Consider the following 16,270-nt stretch of genomic DNA (forward strand, 5'->3'; position numbering starts at 1 on the left):
TAGAATAATCACAATCCTTGGCAACACTAAGCAGCATTCTCCAAGCAGAGAATCCCTAAACTCCTTACATGGTTTAATAAATCCTCCACCATTTATCGCCAGATATCATCTTACACTTACGCTGGAGAGGTTGTGCAGTAAGGTGAGCACTGCTCCACTGCTGGTGGGAGCACAAACTTGTACTGCCACTGTGGAAGTCTGGATAAGCATTTCTGGAGAATGGGAAAGGATCTAACTCAAGGCATAGCAGTAGTGCTCTTGGGCATATGCCCACAGGATGCACAGACATACCATACAGCATCAGCATGTGTAAAAGCCAGACCCCCGAAAACAACCTAATTGCCCCTCAAGGGAAGAATGGACTGGGAAAATGTGGTACATGTAAACAATGGAGTGACCCTCAGTGGGAAACTTTAAGTGCAATGGAAGGGGAATGGGCACTTTGGAGCCTGGTGTGACTCTTAGGATGCTTCCCAAACTGCCACTACCTAGCACAGTTGAATGGACTAAAGCGGCCGTTAGCTAACAGAAACAGCATGGGATCCACATACTGATTGTACAATTTTTATTCACAATATATATTGCCTTTGGTGAACAGTGATGCATACAACCACACAGATAGAGAGAGGGCTTCAATCCTCTGGGTCCCCAGTTGGAGATCACTGAGAAGTCAACCATGTATATCGAGAGCTGAACTCATGAACTGCTCCTCTGCAGCGGAGTCAATTGCTTGGGCAACCTACTAAAACCTCTGGTCTGATCGCCTGAATTTAAATAAGAAAAAAAAAAGAGAGAGAGAGAACAAGAAGAAGAAGAAAAGAAAAGAAAAGAAATGAAATGAAAAGAAAAGAAAAAGAAAAAGAAAAAGTGTCTTCTTGCTCATCCATGTCTCTTATGAGCAAATGTTCACATTTGCTTCCTCCTTTCCTCTAAATCCTAGATCACATGTTCTGTAAACTGTAGCCCACACAGGTGTATTCCCAGGACACTAATTGGGAGGGGGATGGGGTCAGGAACTTAGCAAAACCCCAGTATGGAAATGTTGAAGACAAAGCAAAGCAGTACAGCAAGTGGGTAGAGTATGCAAGAATACGGTGCTCCCCCTTACACAACCTGCCTTTCAAATCATGTAGTGCGGTATTAAAGTCCTGAGCCCACATGCTGTCTTTCCCAAGATTGTCAGTGAATGCTACAGATGTCCCGAGCTCTACCCGGGTGTCCTTGGTACCAACTCTGGCTGCTGTTTCTCCAATGCACCTGTAGGTCACTGCGGAGTGGATCCTAAGATTGCTTGAGGCGTTTGAGAGGGGGCTCCAGTGAGGAGCAGTGAGCTGAAGCCAGGGAGCTGTATGCTTCAGCCACTAAATGGGGAAATGAGCCCACCATTGTCTTCCAGCTTGAGGTCTCAGAGACCTCGGAAGCATGAGCTGTAATGAAATGCAGTGCCTGGGTTTTCAGCTGCCCTGCAGTGTGCTGGTCAGCCAGGATGAGAGTCTGGGCAGCATTCTCCACGCAGAGGTCCCTGCCCAAGGCATCCTCGCACATGACCTTCAACCGATCCAGGCCGTACTTGTCTGCAGCTGCCAGCACAGCTTCTGCCATGCCTTGGAGGGCTGGTGCCTTTCCGGTGTACATGAAGCCCATCATTGCCTCGAAGACTTGGGGCTCCAGATCGTGGATCTCAACGCGGTTTGTTCTCCTCTCCTCCAAGTCATGTTGAAACATGGCTCTGAAAACCGCAGAGCGAGCTGCTAAGATGGCCTTGTGAGCCTGGAACTCCTGGCCAGCTACCACCAGGCAGCAGTCTGTGAAGAGGGATTTCTCCCACAGCTCTCCTAACTCATCTGCCAACGTGCACCTTGGCGTCTGGAACTCTGGCTTCGTGCCCTCATCAGGGATGTCGAAGGTGTCTTTGACCACAGTCACCCAGCACCGGAGGCTCAGCTCATTGTCTTCCAGGAGCCAAGGCTCCCTGGAAAGAAGGAAATCTCGACGGACGAACTTTTTGAATCCCCAGTGTTGATGTTGCTGGAACATATAGAATCTTAGGCTCGTCATACCTTGGGTTTGCTCTCCTTCGGAATTGATGATCCAAAAGTGGAATTTTGCCCATACTGGGCTCTTTGGGCAGCTGAGCAACGATAGGTAAACCGACGAGTAATCCTGGCTCTCTTCATCGACCCCGTTCGGGTGTATTTTCAGACACCACTGGTCTTTGTCACTGGCTCCCGAGGAGAAGGTTGGGCTTTTAATGGCTTCGCTGCTTTCCCACAGGAAGAAATGGAAGTTGCTTATGGTCCAACTGTAGCAGAATTCCAGGAAGCTGATTTCTGTGTAGCCCCAGCTCTGGCACTCGGCTGCCATGTCCGCGGACTTATTTGCTTGTGGTCCTTTGAAGGTTAACCTAGATACGAAATGAAGAAGTACGACTTTTCGTCTTCAAGCTGTGGTGTGGGAAGTCACAAATACACATATCTACAACACACACACACACACACACACAAACACACACACACACACACACACACACACAAACAAAATAAATAAATAAAAGAGCTAGACACTGATATTGGGTTTTGAGCTTCGAGCGTAAAGCAGGGGAGACAAAGCCACCAAGCCACTATCCCTTGCCTACCTCAGTCTCCCTGAGCTCTCCCCAAGCATCAGAATGCTTCCTCTCCTCAGACCCTGGAGATAATCCTGAGACTGAGACTGAAAAAAACAAGACACCGCTCCTATGTTTTCTACGACTCTAGTTCAGTGATGAAGCACAAGAGCTCTCCTAACCTTTTAGACACGTTCCATCTCGGGTGTAGCCCTGCTTGTACTTGAACAAAGAGAGAACCATCTATCTGCTTTGTCTCCCGAGTGTTCAGAGGAAAGTGGTCTGCTTGGCTTCCATGCCTCACTAGTCCAGCTGCTTTGCCATTTTCATCGCTCTAGGAATCCGTAAACTGCTTACATGGCTTTAATAAATCCTCCACCACTTATCGCCACAGATAGCTTTCACATTTCTGTTTTCTGCTTCCCTCTCTGTTCCCACCACCTTGGGGCTGGAGACTCGGGGATGTCTGAAATTTTCTGCCCGGACCCCAAAGTTTGTTTCAGAGAAGACACTTTAAGCTACTTGGGAGAGTCACATCTCTCCATTTTCTTGTCTATATTGAATCTTGGGTCATACTCAGCTGTTGAATGGCTCCTAGCATTTCATAAATCAAATGTGTTGTACAGAGCTTCTCTAGGGCAGGAGGTTATATATAGAAGGGATCTCTGCCTGCATGAAGAAAAGGGATTCATTAAGAGGCCCCGGGCTGTAAGTCTAAAATGCAGTCCTTACTCTGTAAGGCTGGGGTAGACCTACCTTGTCTGCTGGTCTTCAGTATTTGCAGGAATTCAGAAAATCAGAAAATTGTTAGCTAATGCCAGTGAGGGAAAAGACTTCCTTCAAGGCGCAGAACAGTGGGCAAAGAGGAAGACCTTCCTCTGTGTAAGTCCCTTTATGGGCTCCTCCCAGAGGGCATGGCCTCATTAAAGCCCAAGGAGAGGATTAGAGGATTATCGGTCTTCTGGCCTCAAGATGAGGGTTAGGGTGGGTCTGTCCCTGGGACTCCAATGTTCCTGCTGCAAGTTTAGCTACCTAATTCACCTGCAGCGGAGTATTTCCCAGTGCAATGATCTCAATGTCAAGATGTTAGTTTATTGCACATGAAGTCAGGTGAGGAACCGGGAGTATCTTGTGCTTATTGTGTCAAGTGAAGAAACGAAGATCTGAAACTCTTCTCGATCCGTTCATGCTGACAGAGTAGATTCCCGTTTCTCAATTACTCGCTAAATACTGGGCATTTCACTTGTTTTCCTCTAAGTTATTGTTTTCATATTATCTTTAAATTTTTCTTACACCTACGTCATTTTACATCCCAATCCCAGTTCCCTCTCAATCCCGCAGGAATGCCCACATTCTCCCAACCCCAAGCCCAATTCACTCATCTGGATGGGGAATTCCCACATGGGGAATCAGCATAGTAATTGACATCACTTGAGACCAGATAAAGAATTTCCCTCCTATACCTAGGTTTAGGAAGGGATCTCTCCACAGGGAATTGGCTCTGTTTCCTGCCAGCTGTGGTGCCCAAAACTGCCCAAGACACCCAAATGTCATACAGACTCCCGAGGCCAAGTTCAGTCTTCAGTTTTAGGAAGCTCTCCAGCTGGCAGCCCTTAGGCAGTGACCTCCCACTCGAATCTTGCTTGGGTCTGCTGTTTCTTTGTGTATCCAGGCCAAGGCCTTTCTTTACCCGCCTTGCTCACTTTATCTCTCCTCCTCCTTCTGTAAGACTGGACTGCAGGAGATTGGCCTGTGCTTAGCTGTGCTTCTCTTCATCAGATCCCATCAGGTACTGGATGAAGTTTCGACATTGACAAAGAAGGGAGTCATCAAGCTGATTACAAGGCAAGGGCAGTTAAGACTCCCTATCCCCTGAGGCTTAGGTTCTAAGCAGGGCTCTGCATTGTGGATTCATTGGAATTTCCCGAGAGCCTGGGCTCGGTTTCACCCCCAAAACATCTCCCACCTTCTATCGAGGTATCCCTTCTCTTGCTCAGTTCCTCTCTTGCTTGCCCCAAGTTGAAATCCCCAGACCCTCCTGATCTATACTCTGCTCCCCCTTTCCCCTGTGCACTCCCCTAACACCCTTGGGCCTATTTCACTCAGGAGATCTTGTCCATTTCCACATTCTGGGCAGGGAGTGTACAAGTAGGGCTGTCTTAAGGCCCTCCTACATTCCTGGCTTCTCTGTGTTTGTGGAGTATAGGCTGCTTGGCCTTGGCTTGTCCTCTTGTGAGTGAATTCACGAGATACAGAGCTAAGCAGAGAATTCCAACTCAAGAACCTCAGAGGACCAAAAGGCCAATAAGGAAGCGATCAGGATCCAAGATCCTGAGCCATCAGAGAAATCCAAATCAAACGTCCTCTCAGATATCATCTTACACTTACGCTGGAGAGGTTGTGCAGTAAGGTGAGCACTGCTCCACTGCTGGTGGGAGCACAAACTTGTACTGCCACTGTGGAAGTCTGGATAAGCATTTCTGGAGAAGGGGAAATGGATCTAACTCAAGGCATAGCAGTAGTGCTCTTGGGCATATGCCCACAGGATGCACAGACATACCATACAGCATCAGCATGTGTAAAAGCCAGACCCCGAAAACAACCTAATTGCCCCTCAAGGGAAGAATGGACTGGGAAAATGTGGTACATGTAAACAATGGAGTGACCCTCAGTGGGAAACTTTAAGTGCAATGGAAGGGGAATGGGCACTTTGGAGCCTGGTGTGACTCTTAGGATGCTTCCCAAACTGCCACTACCTAGCACAGTTGAATGGACTAAAGCGGCCGTTAGCTAACAGAAACAGCATGGGATCCACATACTGATTGTACAATTTTTATTCACAATATATATTGCCTTTGGTGAACAGTGATGCATACAACCACACAGATAGAGAGAGGGCTTCAATCCTCTGGGTCCCCAGTTGGAGATCACTGAGAAGTCAACCATGTATATCGAGAGCTGAACTCATGAACTGCTCCTCTGCAGCGGAGTCAATTGCTTGGGCAACCTACTAAAACCTCTGGTCTGATCGCCTGAATTTAAATAAGAAAAAAAGAGAGAGAGAGAGATCAAGAAGAAGAAGAAAAGAAAAGAAAAGAAATGAAATGAAAAGAAAAGAAAAAGAAAAAGAAAAAGTGTCTTCTTGCTCATCCATGTCTTTTATGAGCAAATGTTCACATTTGCTTCCTCCTTTCCTCTAAATCCTAGATCACATGTTCTGTAAACTGTAGCCCACACAGGTGTATTCCCAGGACACTGATTGGGAGGGGGATGGGGTCAGGAACTTAGCAAAACCCCAGTATGGAAATGTTGAAGACAAAGCAAAGCAGTACAGCAAGTGGGTAGAGTATGCAAGAATACGGTGCTCCCCCTTACACAACCTGCCTTTCAAATCATGTAGTGCGGTATTAAAGTCCTGAGCCCACATGCTGTCTTTCCCAAGATTGTCAGTGAATGCTACAGATGTCCCGAGCTCTACCCGGGTGTCCTTGGTACCAACTCTGGCTGCTGCTTCTCCAATGCACCTGTAGGTCACTGCGGAGTGGATCCTAAGATTGCTTGAGGCGTTTGAGAGGGGGCTCCAGTGAGGAGCAGTGAGCTGAAGCCAGGGAGCTGTATGCTTCAGCCACTAAATGGGGAAATGAGCCCACCATTGTCTTCCAGCTTGAGGTCTCAGAGACCTCGGAAGCATGAGCTGTAATGAAATGCAGTGCCTGGGTTTTCAGCTGCCCTGCAGTGTGCTGGTCAGCCAGGATGAGAGTCTGGGCAGCATTCTCCACGCAGAGGTCCCTGCCCAAGGCATCCTCGCACATGACCTTCAACCGATCCAGGCCGTACTTGTCTGCAGCTGCCAGCACAGCTTCTGCCATGCCTTGGAGGGCTGGTGCCTTTCCGGTGTACATGAAGCCCATCATTGCCTCGAAGACTTGGGGCTCCAGATCGTGGATCTCAACGCGGTTTGTTCTCCTCTCCTCCAAGTCATGTTGAAACATGGCTCTGAAAACCGCAGAGCGAGCTGCTAAGATGGCCTTGTGAGCCTGGAACTCCTGGCCAGCTACCACCAGGCAGCAGTCTGTGAAGAGGGATTTCTCCCACAGCTCTCCTAACTCATCTGCCAACGTGCACCTTGGCGTCTGGAACTCTGGTTTCGTGCCCTCATCAGGGATGTCGAAGGTGTCTTTGACCACAGTCACCCGGCACCGGAGGCTCAGCTCATTGTCTTCCAGGAACCAAGGCTCCCTGGAAAGAAGGAAATCTCGACGGACGAACTTTTTGAATCCCCAGTGTTGATGTTGCTGGAACATATAGAATCTTAGGCTCGTCATACCTTGGGTTTGCTCTCCTTCGGAATTGATGATCCAAAAGTGGAATTTTGCACATACTGGGCTCTTTGGGCAGCTGAGCAACGATAGGTAAACCGACAAGTAATCCTGGCTCTCTTCATCGACCCCGTTCGGGTGTATTTTCAGACACCACTGGTTTTTGTCACTGGCTCCGGATCAGATGGTTGGGATTTTACTGGCATCCCTGCTTTTCTGCAGGAAGAAACGGAAGTTGCTTATGGTCCAACTGTAGGAGAATTGCAGGAAGCTGATTTTTGTGTAGCCTCATCTCTGTCACTAGGCTGCCATGTCCACGGATTATAAGGGTATAAGTTTACGTAGTGGGTGTAGAACATGTGAAAATCAAGAAAATTTTGTTTTTTGATAAACACAAATAAATTTGTTTTGACCTTCTGAAATGTGGATTTTGATCTTTAGATGGACATAAGTAGAGTAAGATAATTACAAATACCAGGTATCCATGCAAATAATTATAGAAAAGATATTAGAGTTTACATGAATGATTCTGTTGTGTGTTTTGGGAATGTTTTCATACAGATATTTGTGTTCTCTTTCAATTTCTCTATCATGCAATGTAACATTAAGTAAAAGAATACCAATGCTTATCATATTATGTTTGGTAATAATAAAAGAATTTCCCTCAATGTACTTTGCAATCTCTTTTAAGTTGATAATGAATTTGTGGTTGTTTGCAGGGGCATTTGTATTAAGTAGAAGAAATTGAAACTTTTAAATATATATATTGCATTTTCACTTTTCTATGTGAAATAATTTAATTAGGTATGGTGGAATTATGAGCTTGTTGTTATTTTCTTTTCAAAATTGATCAGGATATAAGGTAACATGATAGTATATCATGTTGACAAAGGATTGACTTGTAATGGCTATTCTAATTTTTCAATCTGAATACATCTATAACTAGTGAAAATCTGGAAACGAATGGCACACAAGTCAGAGTAATTTGATTAATTTGAAGTAGGAAGAACATCTTCTTATCTGTATATTGAGGTAGTGAGAATCTTTCCTTTATTCTGGGTCTTGATGCTGGAAGACATACTTTTAATTGGACTCCACCTTCTGGTGGAAGCCTATGGAAAGCATGGACGAAAAAGTTTTTGTGTTTTTCCTGCTTGCACATGTCTAGTATGTTTGCCGACTTTCTTGCAACCTCAAGGAAGGTGATGGGGCCTAGTCAATATTCAAATGACTTGACAGATTTTGTTGACCCCTCCTGGAAGGCATCACCCTCCCTGTGGAGTGGGGACAATACGGGATGAAAGGGCAAGTGGGTACATGGGGTAGTGAGAGAGGGAAGGATGGAAGAATGTATAGAGGGAGAGCGGGATGGAAGTATGGAGAGGGAACTGGATACGATGTGCAAAATAAGAATATAAATAAATATAAAAAAAGAAAAAAGAAAAGCATGGAAGATAAATTTTTCCTACTTGCTTATGTCTTGTTATTAAATTTGCAGGCATGCTTGCCATCATTGGAACTATAGGCTTGTCCTTTAGGAATACAGTATTTACTCAAGAACACCTGAGGCTACACAAATTATAGACTGTGCAATATTAGGGTTATGGAATTTCTTTGTACAACCAGTAATTGTTGGATTAGCTGGATCACATGGTGTAAGTCACTCTAATAATGAGCCACAAGCATTTATATTGAGAGATTTAAATTCTTTTGTCTATTCGGGTATATGAATATGTGGTGGTGGCAAATTCTGACGGTCTTATACTGTCTAATTATCTCTGTCTCTCAGTCTCTGTCTCCCTCTGATTCTTTGTAATTCTCTCACTTTCTCCATCTATCTTTTTCTTGGCCTATGTGCCTGTCTTTCTGTCTCTCGTAATCTGTCCTTTTTTTACATTGTTCTTTGACTGTCTCTTTCTATATAATTCCCTAAGTTGCTCCACATATTTGTATGTACTTGTTTGCCTTCACCTGTTCTTATGTGATCTTGTCCATTTGTTTTCCTGTGATGACCAGTAGCGTTCTCTATTATGAGGACACTTTTGCTAACAAAATCCTGTAGCAACTGGTGTTGGGTACTTGAATACCTTCGATAATCTGTTAGATTAACCACAGAATTACCTACCCCAAATGAAGGCTCTAACTCTATTATTTCTAAAATGAGAATTGTATGAAAAAAAAAAAAACAGTGATCTTGCTATTGGGAATCTCATGTCTCTTGTGAGACACTGAGTACAGTCTCTAGGAATATGGTCTTGTTTTATTCCCATGTGTGAGAGAAGCACCACAAGAGAGAATCTTTCTGGAGAAGTAGGCTTGGAATTGCTCAGTTGATTGAATCATGTCCTCTATGCTTAGTGGCCACCTTCAGGCATGATGAACAGGAGAGAGTTGAAAGATTACGACATTTTACAGGACATATTTTGAAGAAGAAACATCTAAAACTGCCCCTTTAATAACTGTTCATTAATTCTGCTGGAAGAAAAAAAACTCCATCAATTTTATAGAATGCAACATATGACTTCAAGTTCAAAATTTGGAGATCACAGAAGTAATCTGAAAGACTTTAGTTTGCAGAGCAAGGATGTAGGAAAGGGGCAGGAGAATAGTTCTTGCAAGCAGAATATAGAAATTCACAAAGAATGTACGTTGACATGTGTGGAAAGATCAGGAATTATGAGAACAAGAACTATTACTATGGTGATGGGGCTAGTGGTTATATGGTAGGCTGATCTTGTTAAATGGGGCTGATTACTGAATCATCACACCTTCGTGGAATAGCTGAGGTCTCTAAATGTAGAGCCGAGAGAAAGACAGAATATAAAAGACTTTAGCTTGCAAAGAAAAAAGGGATAAGAAGTTTCTCACAGGTCTTGTCCCACTACAAGGAAATAGGCCCCAACCTTGGAACAAATGGTTCCAGATAAACAGCACTTTCTGGGTAACACCTGGCCAACTGACAGTCTGGAGACTTTCCAAGGTACATTCTATGTTATTCCTTTGAAGAACATGACACACCTGGGTGATATCTCAAACATAATATCATACTTTGTACTCAATCACCTTGTACTCCATGCATGTATGCTGATTTGCAGTCTTTCTCTATAAAAAGAGCCTGAACCCTTTGAGGGGTGTGCAGCTTTCCCCAAGATTGCTGACACCAAAGTGCACACTCGTTCAATAAACACCTCTTGCTTGTTGCATCTCCTGGTTTTTGTGTTTGTGTCACGGGGCACTCCCATTGACCCAACAGGACCCCGGAATTAGGATATTACCTGGTGAATTAAATTGATGAATTTTCTTATGTTGATCCATCTCTGCACCTCTGGAATGAAGCCTAATTTGTCATGAGGGATGATTTATTGGATGTGACCTTGGATTCAATTTGCCAGTATTTTGTGGAGTATTTTAGCATCAATATTCATGAGGGATATTGGTCTGTAGTTCTCCTTCTTAGTTATGTCTTTCTGTAACTTGTGAACCAATGTAATTGCAGCCTTGTAAAAAGAGCACAAAACTAAGTCCAAATTGATCATAGACATCAACAAAAATCCAGCCACATTACACCTCTAAGAAGAGAAAGTGGGAGAAAAATTTTATAGGAGACCACTTCCTGAACATAACACCAGTAACACAGACTTTGAGATAATTGGTTAATCCTTAAATTCCCTGTTAATGACACGGAAAATTATGCTTTGTTCACAATCATCATAGTACCAGATAAACATGTTTAAGATGTTACTTCAGAGATTCAGAATTTTAGCATTAATGAATGCACTTTTAATGAACTGATATATGTCTGTCTGTGAATAGTTTTCAAGAGCCTTTAAAATTCTGCGGAATTCACTGGTCCCAGCTTTATGAGACAGGAAACCATTATGAAGAGGATAGAAGGCTGCAGGTGTGTTCAGTTCTCACCTCTGCCTTCACTCACTCAACCTCTTCAATTCGGTCAATTTCCCCAGGTTTTCTTCTAAGCATAGATTTAAAGTTGTGTTTCATTAAAATAAACCCTGGACTTGGGAAATATGCCCATGCCTTTTAAACTAAAGCCATAGCCTTTTGTTATGATACCTAAGTAAAAATTTATGTCAACAACTTAAAATTACCTGAATTTTTCTGGGATGAGGGTGTCAAGCTGAACCTGCAAAAGACCCTCCAGATATGCTAGCCCCTGCTCTAGCTTCAAGGAAATCAACTGCGTAAGAATTGGAAGGTTGACTTTACTCAAGCATATATTCCATCAACTCTTATTACTTGTGGACACTTTTACAGTTTAGAAAGAGTGACATTTCCCATCTCCAGAAAAAGAACAGCTGTCATGTATCCTGTACTCCTAAAACATATCATCCCTCCATTTGCTGTCCCATCCACACAAGCTATAGGCTCAAGTGGGCACCTATACAGCAACTGAGTCATGCTTTTCAATATGTCCCAATGAAGGGCACATCTGCTCTCAAATCTTCCTAATTCACCCTTGTCTCTTTGAGTATCCAGTGCACATCCCCTTTTCCTTCTTTCTGGCACCCATTACTCTCCCCAAGGTTAGACCTGCTCATAGGTGAATAATCTGGGGCTTTTTGTTTTTTTGTTTGTTTGTTTGTTACATTTTTGGTCTTGGCAACTTGTCTTCTCTATTCCCTCAATGAATAGATATCTGATGTCTCCAGAACAGCAGCTAACCAACTGCTCCTTCACCCATACCGCCCTCTGAGCATGAGCCCAATGACTCATGATTCGTGAATCCCCATTGCCACCACATCCTACACCCACAGTACTATCCATACTTTGAACATGTTCCTATAAATATATGAAGTAAGTAATGTTTAGTTCGAAGCCTGAAATCTGCTCCATTTCTCTGTCTCTTTCCAGATCCTACCACTGGGAAAGCCCATCAAGTAGGAACTCTTCTCCCAGAGGGCAATCAAGGGTACCTCCTGAAAATCAGGCTCATGACTTCCTCTCCTTCCTGAGACTACACCAAAATGCTTTACTCAAATTGAAACCTGTGCTTCCATTAGGCTTGATTGGCTTATTATATCACCAGAGTTGCTCTCTACAAGAGGATCTTTTTACTTCTCAAATAGTCAATGAGATTCCTCATTCAGAGGTGACAGACCAGGTGGAGGTATCAAATTACTCCAAAGCATCATGCAGAAACTGAGCAGAGTTTGTCTTATGGACCTGAAACTCAGGTGGTGCCATTCCTAAAGTTCACTAAAGAAAATCTCATTTTTTTTTTTGAAATGCACTGAGAACACTGGTGTCTCAAGGTCTTCTCTCTGCAATCTTACTAAAAACTACAAAACTATTTTCAGGCAGCCTGATGTCGTCTGGTGTAGAGGATACTTTAAAAGTCAAAAGAGCCTATGCTGATGTGCAGTAGACTATAAGCGTCCAAGGATGCATACCTAGACTACTATGCCCATCAATATTTTCAATATTGATATTGACGACATTCCACAATAAAGGCAAATATAAGTATTACTCCAGATCTACAGCAAATGTTAGAAGGAAAACTCCATACTAAGGGGATTCAGTACAACCATAAATAATGCAGGGAATAAATAATCTCAGAGCAATAAATGAAAAAGTAGGGGAACACATAAACACACAAACATAACAACATCTAAAAAAGGACATTTTCTAAAAGCAACCTGCTTTAAAAGCATTCTGCTTAGATTGTTAAACATAATTTTTTACATATCTTTTAAAGTCCATCCTCAGCTTCATTTGCAATTAAATAATCATGTTATTTTCATTCATTCTTTTAGGAACATCTGGCAATCTGCTCCCAAATAAATCATACAGAGTGTAATTTTTTTTTACAACTGTCCAGCCTTAGCTTGGGTTGTTCCTAGACAAACATTCTTGACATAATTTTCACATCTAATTTTAGTCTCTAGACTTTGATATTTCTCTTACTTCTGTGTATCTTACTTTCCCTGGTACGCTATACATTGTAGTTTAATTGGGTGGCTGTATAGAAGGGTAGCTAGCCCCTGCCTACCACCTTTCCTTTTTTTCTTGTTCCTACCCTCTTGCAGATTTCTTCTTCTGTTATTTATACTCTCTGCCTACCAACACAACCTATCTCTGTCTCCTGTCTCACTATTGGCTGTTCAACTCTTTGTTAGAAGACCAGGTGTTTAGACAGAAAAAAAAACCTTCACAAAGTTAAACATATGCAACTTAAACAATAGTAATACACACTAAAATATTATTCTACAGCTTCCAGCAGCCCTGGATGGATACAACACTCCTCAACAATAAAAGGAACTCTGTAGGTCACATCATTCCCCACTAAAATTGTAGTTCAAAGATATGATAAACATAATAAAATATCATGGTGTTGGCATGAATCAAATGGGAAGACTCAAATCTACATACAGGATCCATGCCATTCTAAGAGGCCTGTGCTGCCCCTGGGAACAGCGTGACATATGGTTTCTGACTGCTGTGAGTATTGTGTCTGGCTACATGACACTCCTGTAGCCAGAGTCTTTCCCCAAATGTAAGTCTTTGGAGTTCTGATCAACATTAATGAACTGACAGGTAATCTTTGCTTTCTCAATCTGCTCAGTCAGGCACCTGTAAAACAGAATTACTGGTTTTCATTGGCTCCTGGTCAGAAAGTTCAGCCAAGTTCTTACATTAACAAATCACCCCTAGAATAACCACAATCCTTGGTAAACACTTAGCTTTATATTTTGGGGGTTATTAAAACCCCAAGATTCCCATATTCTTGATTTCCCTCAAACCACAAATGTGGTGGAAAATTACTTTTCATAATTTGATTCAAATTATAGGGGTGGAGGCCTTACTCTCCTTCACTAAGTTTCCCACCCATTTTGGCTCTCTTACTCCAGTTGTGTTATGTGCCTCATTCCTGGTCTAATTGTGTCTTTCTCATATACATAGATTACACTGTGGTAACCTCCAATCATCTCTAATAATTTGACAATGTAGCACCTGGAGTAGGCCTAAAGGACTTATTACCCAACCACTATAATATTTATAATATTTATAGCACACACATGGAGATCAATCTTTTGGGCCTAAATCAACTGGGAATCTTGGTTGAGAATAACATCTACATCTATGACTCCACTGTAAAATGTAAGGAGTTGTCAAAGGAGAACCAAAAGAGTCAGAGAGGAGGATACGTGAAGAGAGACGAAGACCAAGCCATTGAATCTGTTATGACCATGGTGGGGTGGAGGAAAGAATAATTTTTCCAATATATAAAGTCAGACCCACAGTTCAGGGGGATAAAATAATGATTCCCAATTAATCACTTTGCTTCTCTTTTACAAAATCTTTTCCAAAGTACAGATTATAAATGACACAGTCAGATGCAAGTACCTTCTTCCCCGTTGACATCCACATCTCCTTTTCCACATGAGCATGTGGGGTGAATGTCATCTGCTATGCAAACTGTAACTGCAATGACAGAGGAGTAATGGCTCTGTAGACCGGTGAGGCACTGAGGATGTTGCCTAAACCCCCAAAGCAGAGCAGAGGTGGATGGAGTACAAAAGGCTTCATCAAAGAAAAACACCATTGAATTAATAAAATAACTGTTAAAATTTTACACACTGCATATCATCGTAGATTAACAGAGATACATCTGAAAGACACACAGAGCATGTACCTTGAATGTCACACTCAGGAAAGGCAATACCAGAAATCACTCACTAGAAGTGGTCTTGATGCAAATAGCATGAGGAATTTTTATTCCAAGTGCACTGGAGTGCACAGTCATAAGACTGAGGACCTCCAGGGCAGAATTGATACAGTTTTCATAAGTTTACAACAAATCCCACACATAGGTCCCTCGGGTAGGGGTTTCACAAGCAGTTCATGCATTCAGGTAAGCAGTTAGGTAGCTGATCTTCTGTTATCTTACTAGGATATGATTATGTACTCAAGGGCTTGTCTGTGTAAACAGCAAGGAGCGTGAACTTGCCTATTTCCTGGCAGAGGACAGGGTCTGGAATTTGAATATTTTAGGGCTTTTTAGATAATATTTCTAAACTTTTAGCTTCCTGTGGTCATTGGCGAGTTAAGCTATATTTTTCCATCCTTACACATGCACCCTTACAGATAAGAGGTGTACTTCAATCATCTGGATCTCCAGATGGAGATGATTGAAAAGTCACACATGCATGATGAGAGAGAAACACAAGAACACTGATTGGAATGGGCAGGGGGTCAGGAAGTAAACAAAATCCCAGTATACAAATGTTGAACAAAACAATGCAGTACAGCAAGTGGGTAGAATATGCTAGGATACAGTGCTCCCCCTTACCGAAGCTGCCATTAAACTCATTTACAGCAGTATTAAAGGCTCGAGCCCCCATACTGTCTTTCTCCAGATTCTCTGTAAATGCTACACATGTCCTGTAGTCTACCAAGTTGTCCTTGGTAGTGAAGCTGGCTGCTGCTTCTGGAATGCACCTGTAGGTTACAGCTGGGAGGATCCAAAGTATGATTCAGGAGTTTGAGAGGGGGCACTAGTAAAGAGCTGTGGGCAGAGCCAGGGAGTTGTATGCATTAGTCACCAAATGGGGATATGAGAAAAACATTGTATTCCATCTTGAGGTCTCAGAGACTTATGAGGCATGAGCTCTAATCGAATCCAGTGTGCCTGGGTATTCAGGTTCCCTGTACTGTGCATGTCAGCCAGGATGAAAGTGTGGGCAGCATTCTCCTTGGAGAGTTTCCTGCACAGGGCATCCCCTCACATGACATTCATATGCTCCAGGCCATACTTGTCAGCAGGTGCAAGCACAGTATCTGCCATGCTGTCGAGGTCTGGTGCCTTTCTGGTTTGAGTGAATCCCATGATAGCTTTTGAAGACGAGAAGCTCCAGAACATGGATCTCAACGCGTTGTGCTCTGCTGTCCTCCATGTCATGTTGACACATGGCACTGAAAACCAGAGAGTGAGCTGCTAAGATGGCCTTGTGATCCGGGAACCAGGCATTAACCTGTGAAGAGGGAATTCTCTCACAGATATAGTAGCTCATCTGCCGTTGTAATCCTTGGCATCTAGATCTCTGGCTTTGTGCTCTGGTCAGGGATGTCGAAGGAGTGTTGGACAACAGTAAGTTGACTTCAAAGGCTCAGCTCATTGCCTTTAAGGAAGCAAGGACCTAGGACAAAAGGAAATCTCGAAGGATGAATTTTTTGAATCCCCAGTGGTGATATTTCAGGAACCTTAAGGAGCTTGGGCTTTTCATGCCTTCGATTTTCTATCCTTCGGATCTGATGATCCAAAATTGGAATTTTGCCCATACTGGGCTCTTTGGGGACCTGAACAATGTTAATAAACTGACAAGTA

The 16,270-nt window shown here is 43.1% G+C and overlaps 2 protein-coding genes across 2 annotated transcripts; both read right to left on the reverse strand.

Annotated features, from left to right (window-relative positions):
* Positions 1-1,281: 1,281 nt before the first annotated feature.
* On the reverse strand, positions 1,282-2,364 carry LOC127213654 (speckle-type POZ protein-like). The gene has a single exon (XM_051174114.1). It carries the CDS (start codon positions 2,362-2,364, stop codon positions 1,282-1,284), a length of 1,083 nt encoding a protein of 360 aa, XP_051030071.1.
* A 3,789-nt stretch (positions 2,365-6,153) lies between these two features.
* Positions 6,154-15,730, reverse strand: LOC127213655 (speckle-type POZ protein-like). Its single transcript, XM_051174115.1, is given in 5 exon segments — positions 6,154-7,218; positions 8,882-9,078; positions 14,290-14,466; positions 15,236-15,384; positions 15,672-15,730. Coding segments are annotated over 5 exon segments (1,647 nt in total).
* Between the last annotated feature and the right edge of the window lie 540 nt (positions 15,731-16,270).

This window comes from Phodopus roborovskii, unplaced genomic scaffold (genome assembly GCF_943737965.1).
Source record: "Phodopus roborovskii unplaced genomic scaffold, PHOROB, whole genome shotgun sequence".
Lineage (NCBI taxonomy): Eukaryota > Metazoa > Chordata > Mammalia > Rodentia > Cricetidae > Phodopus > Phodopus roborovskii.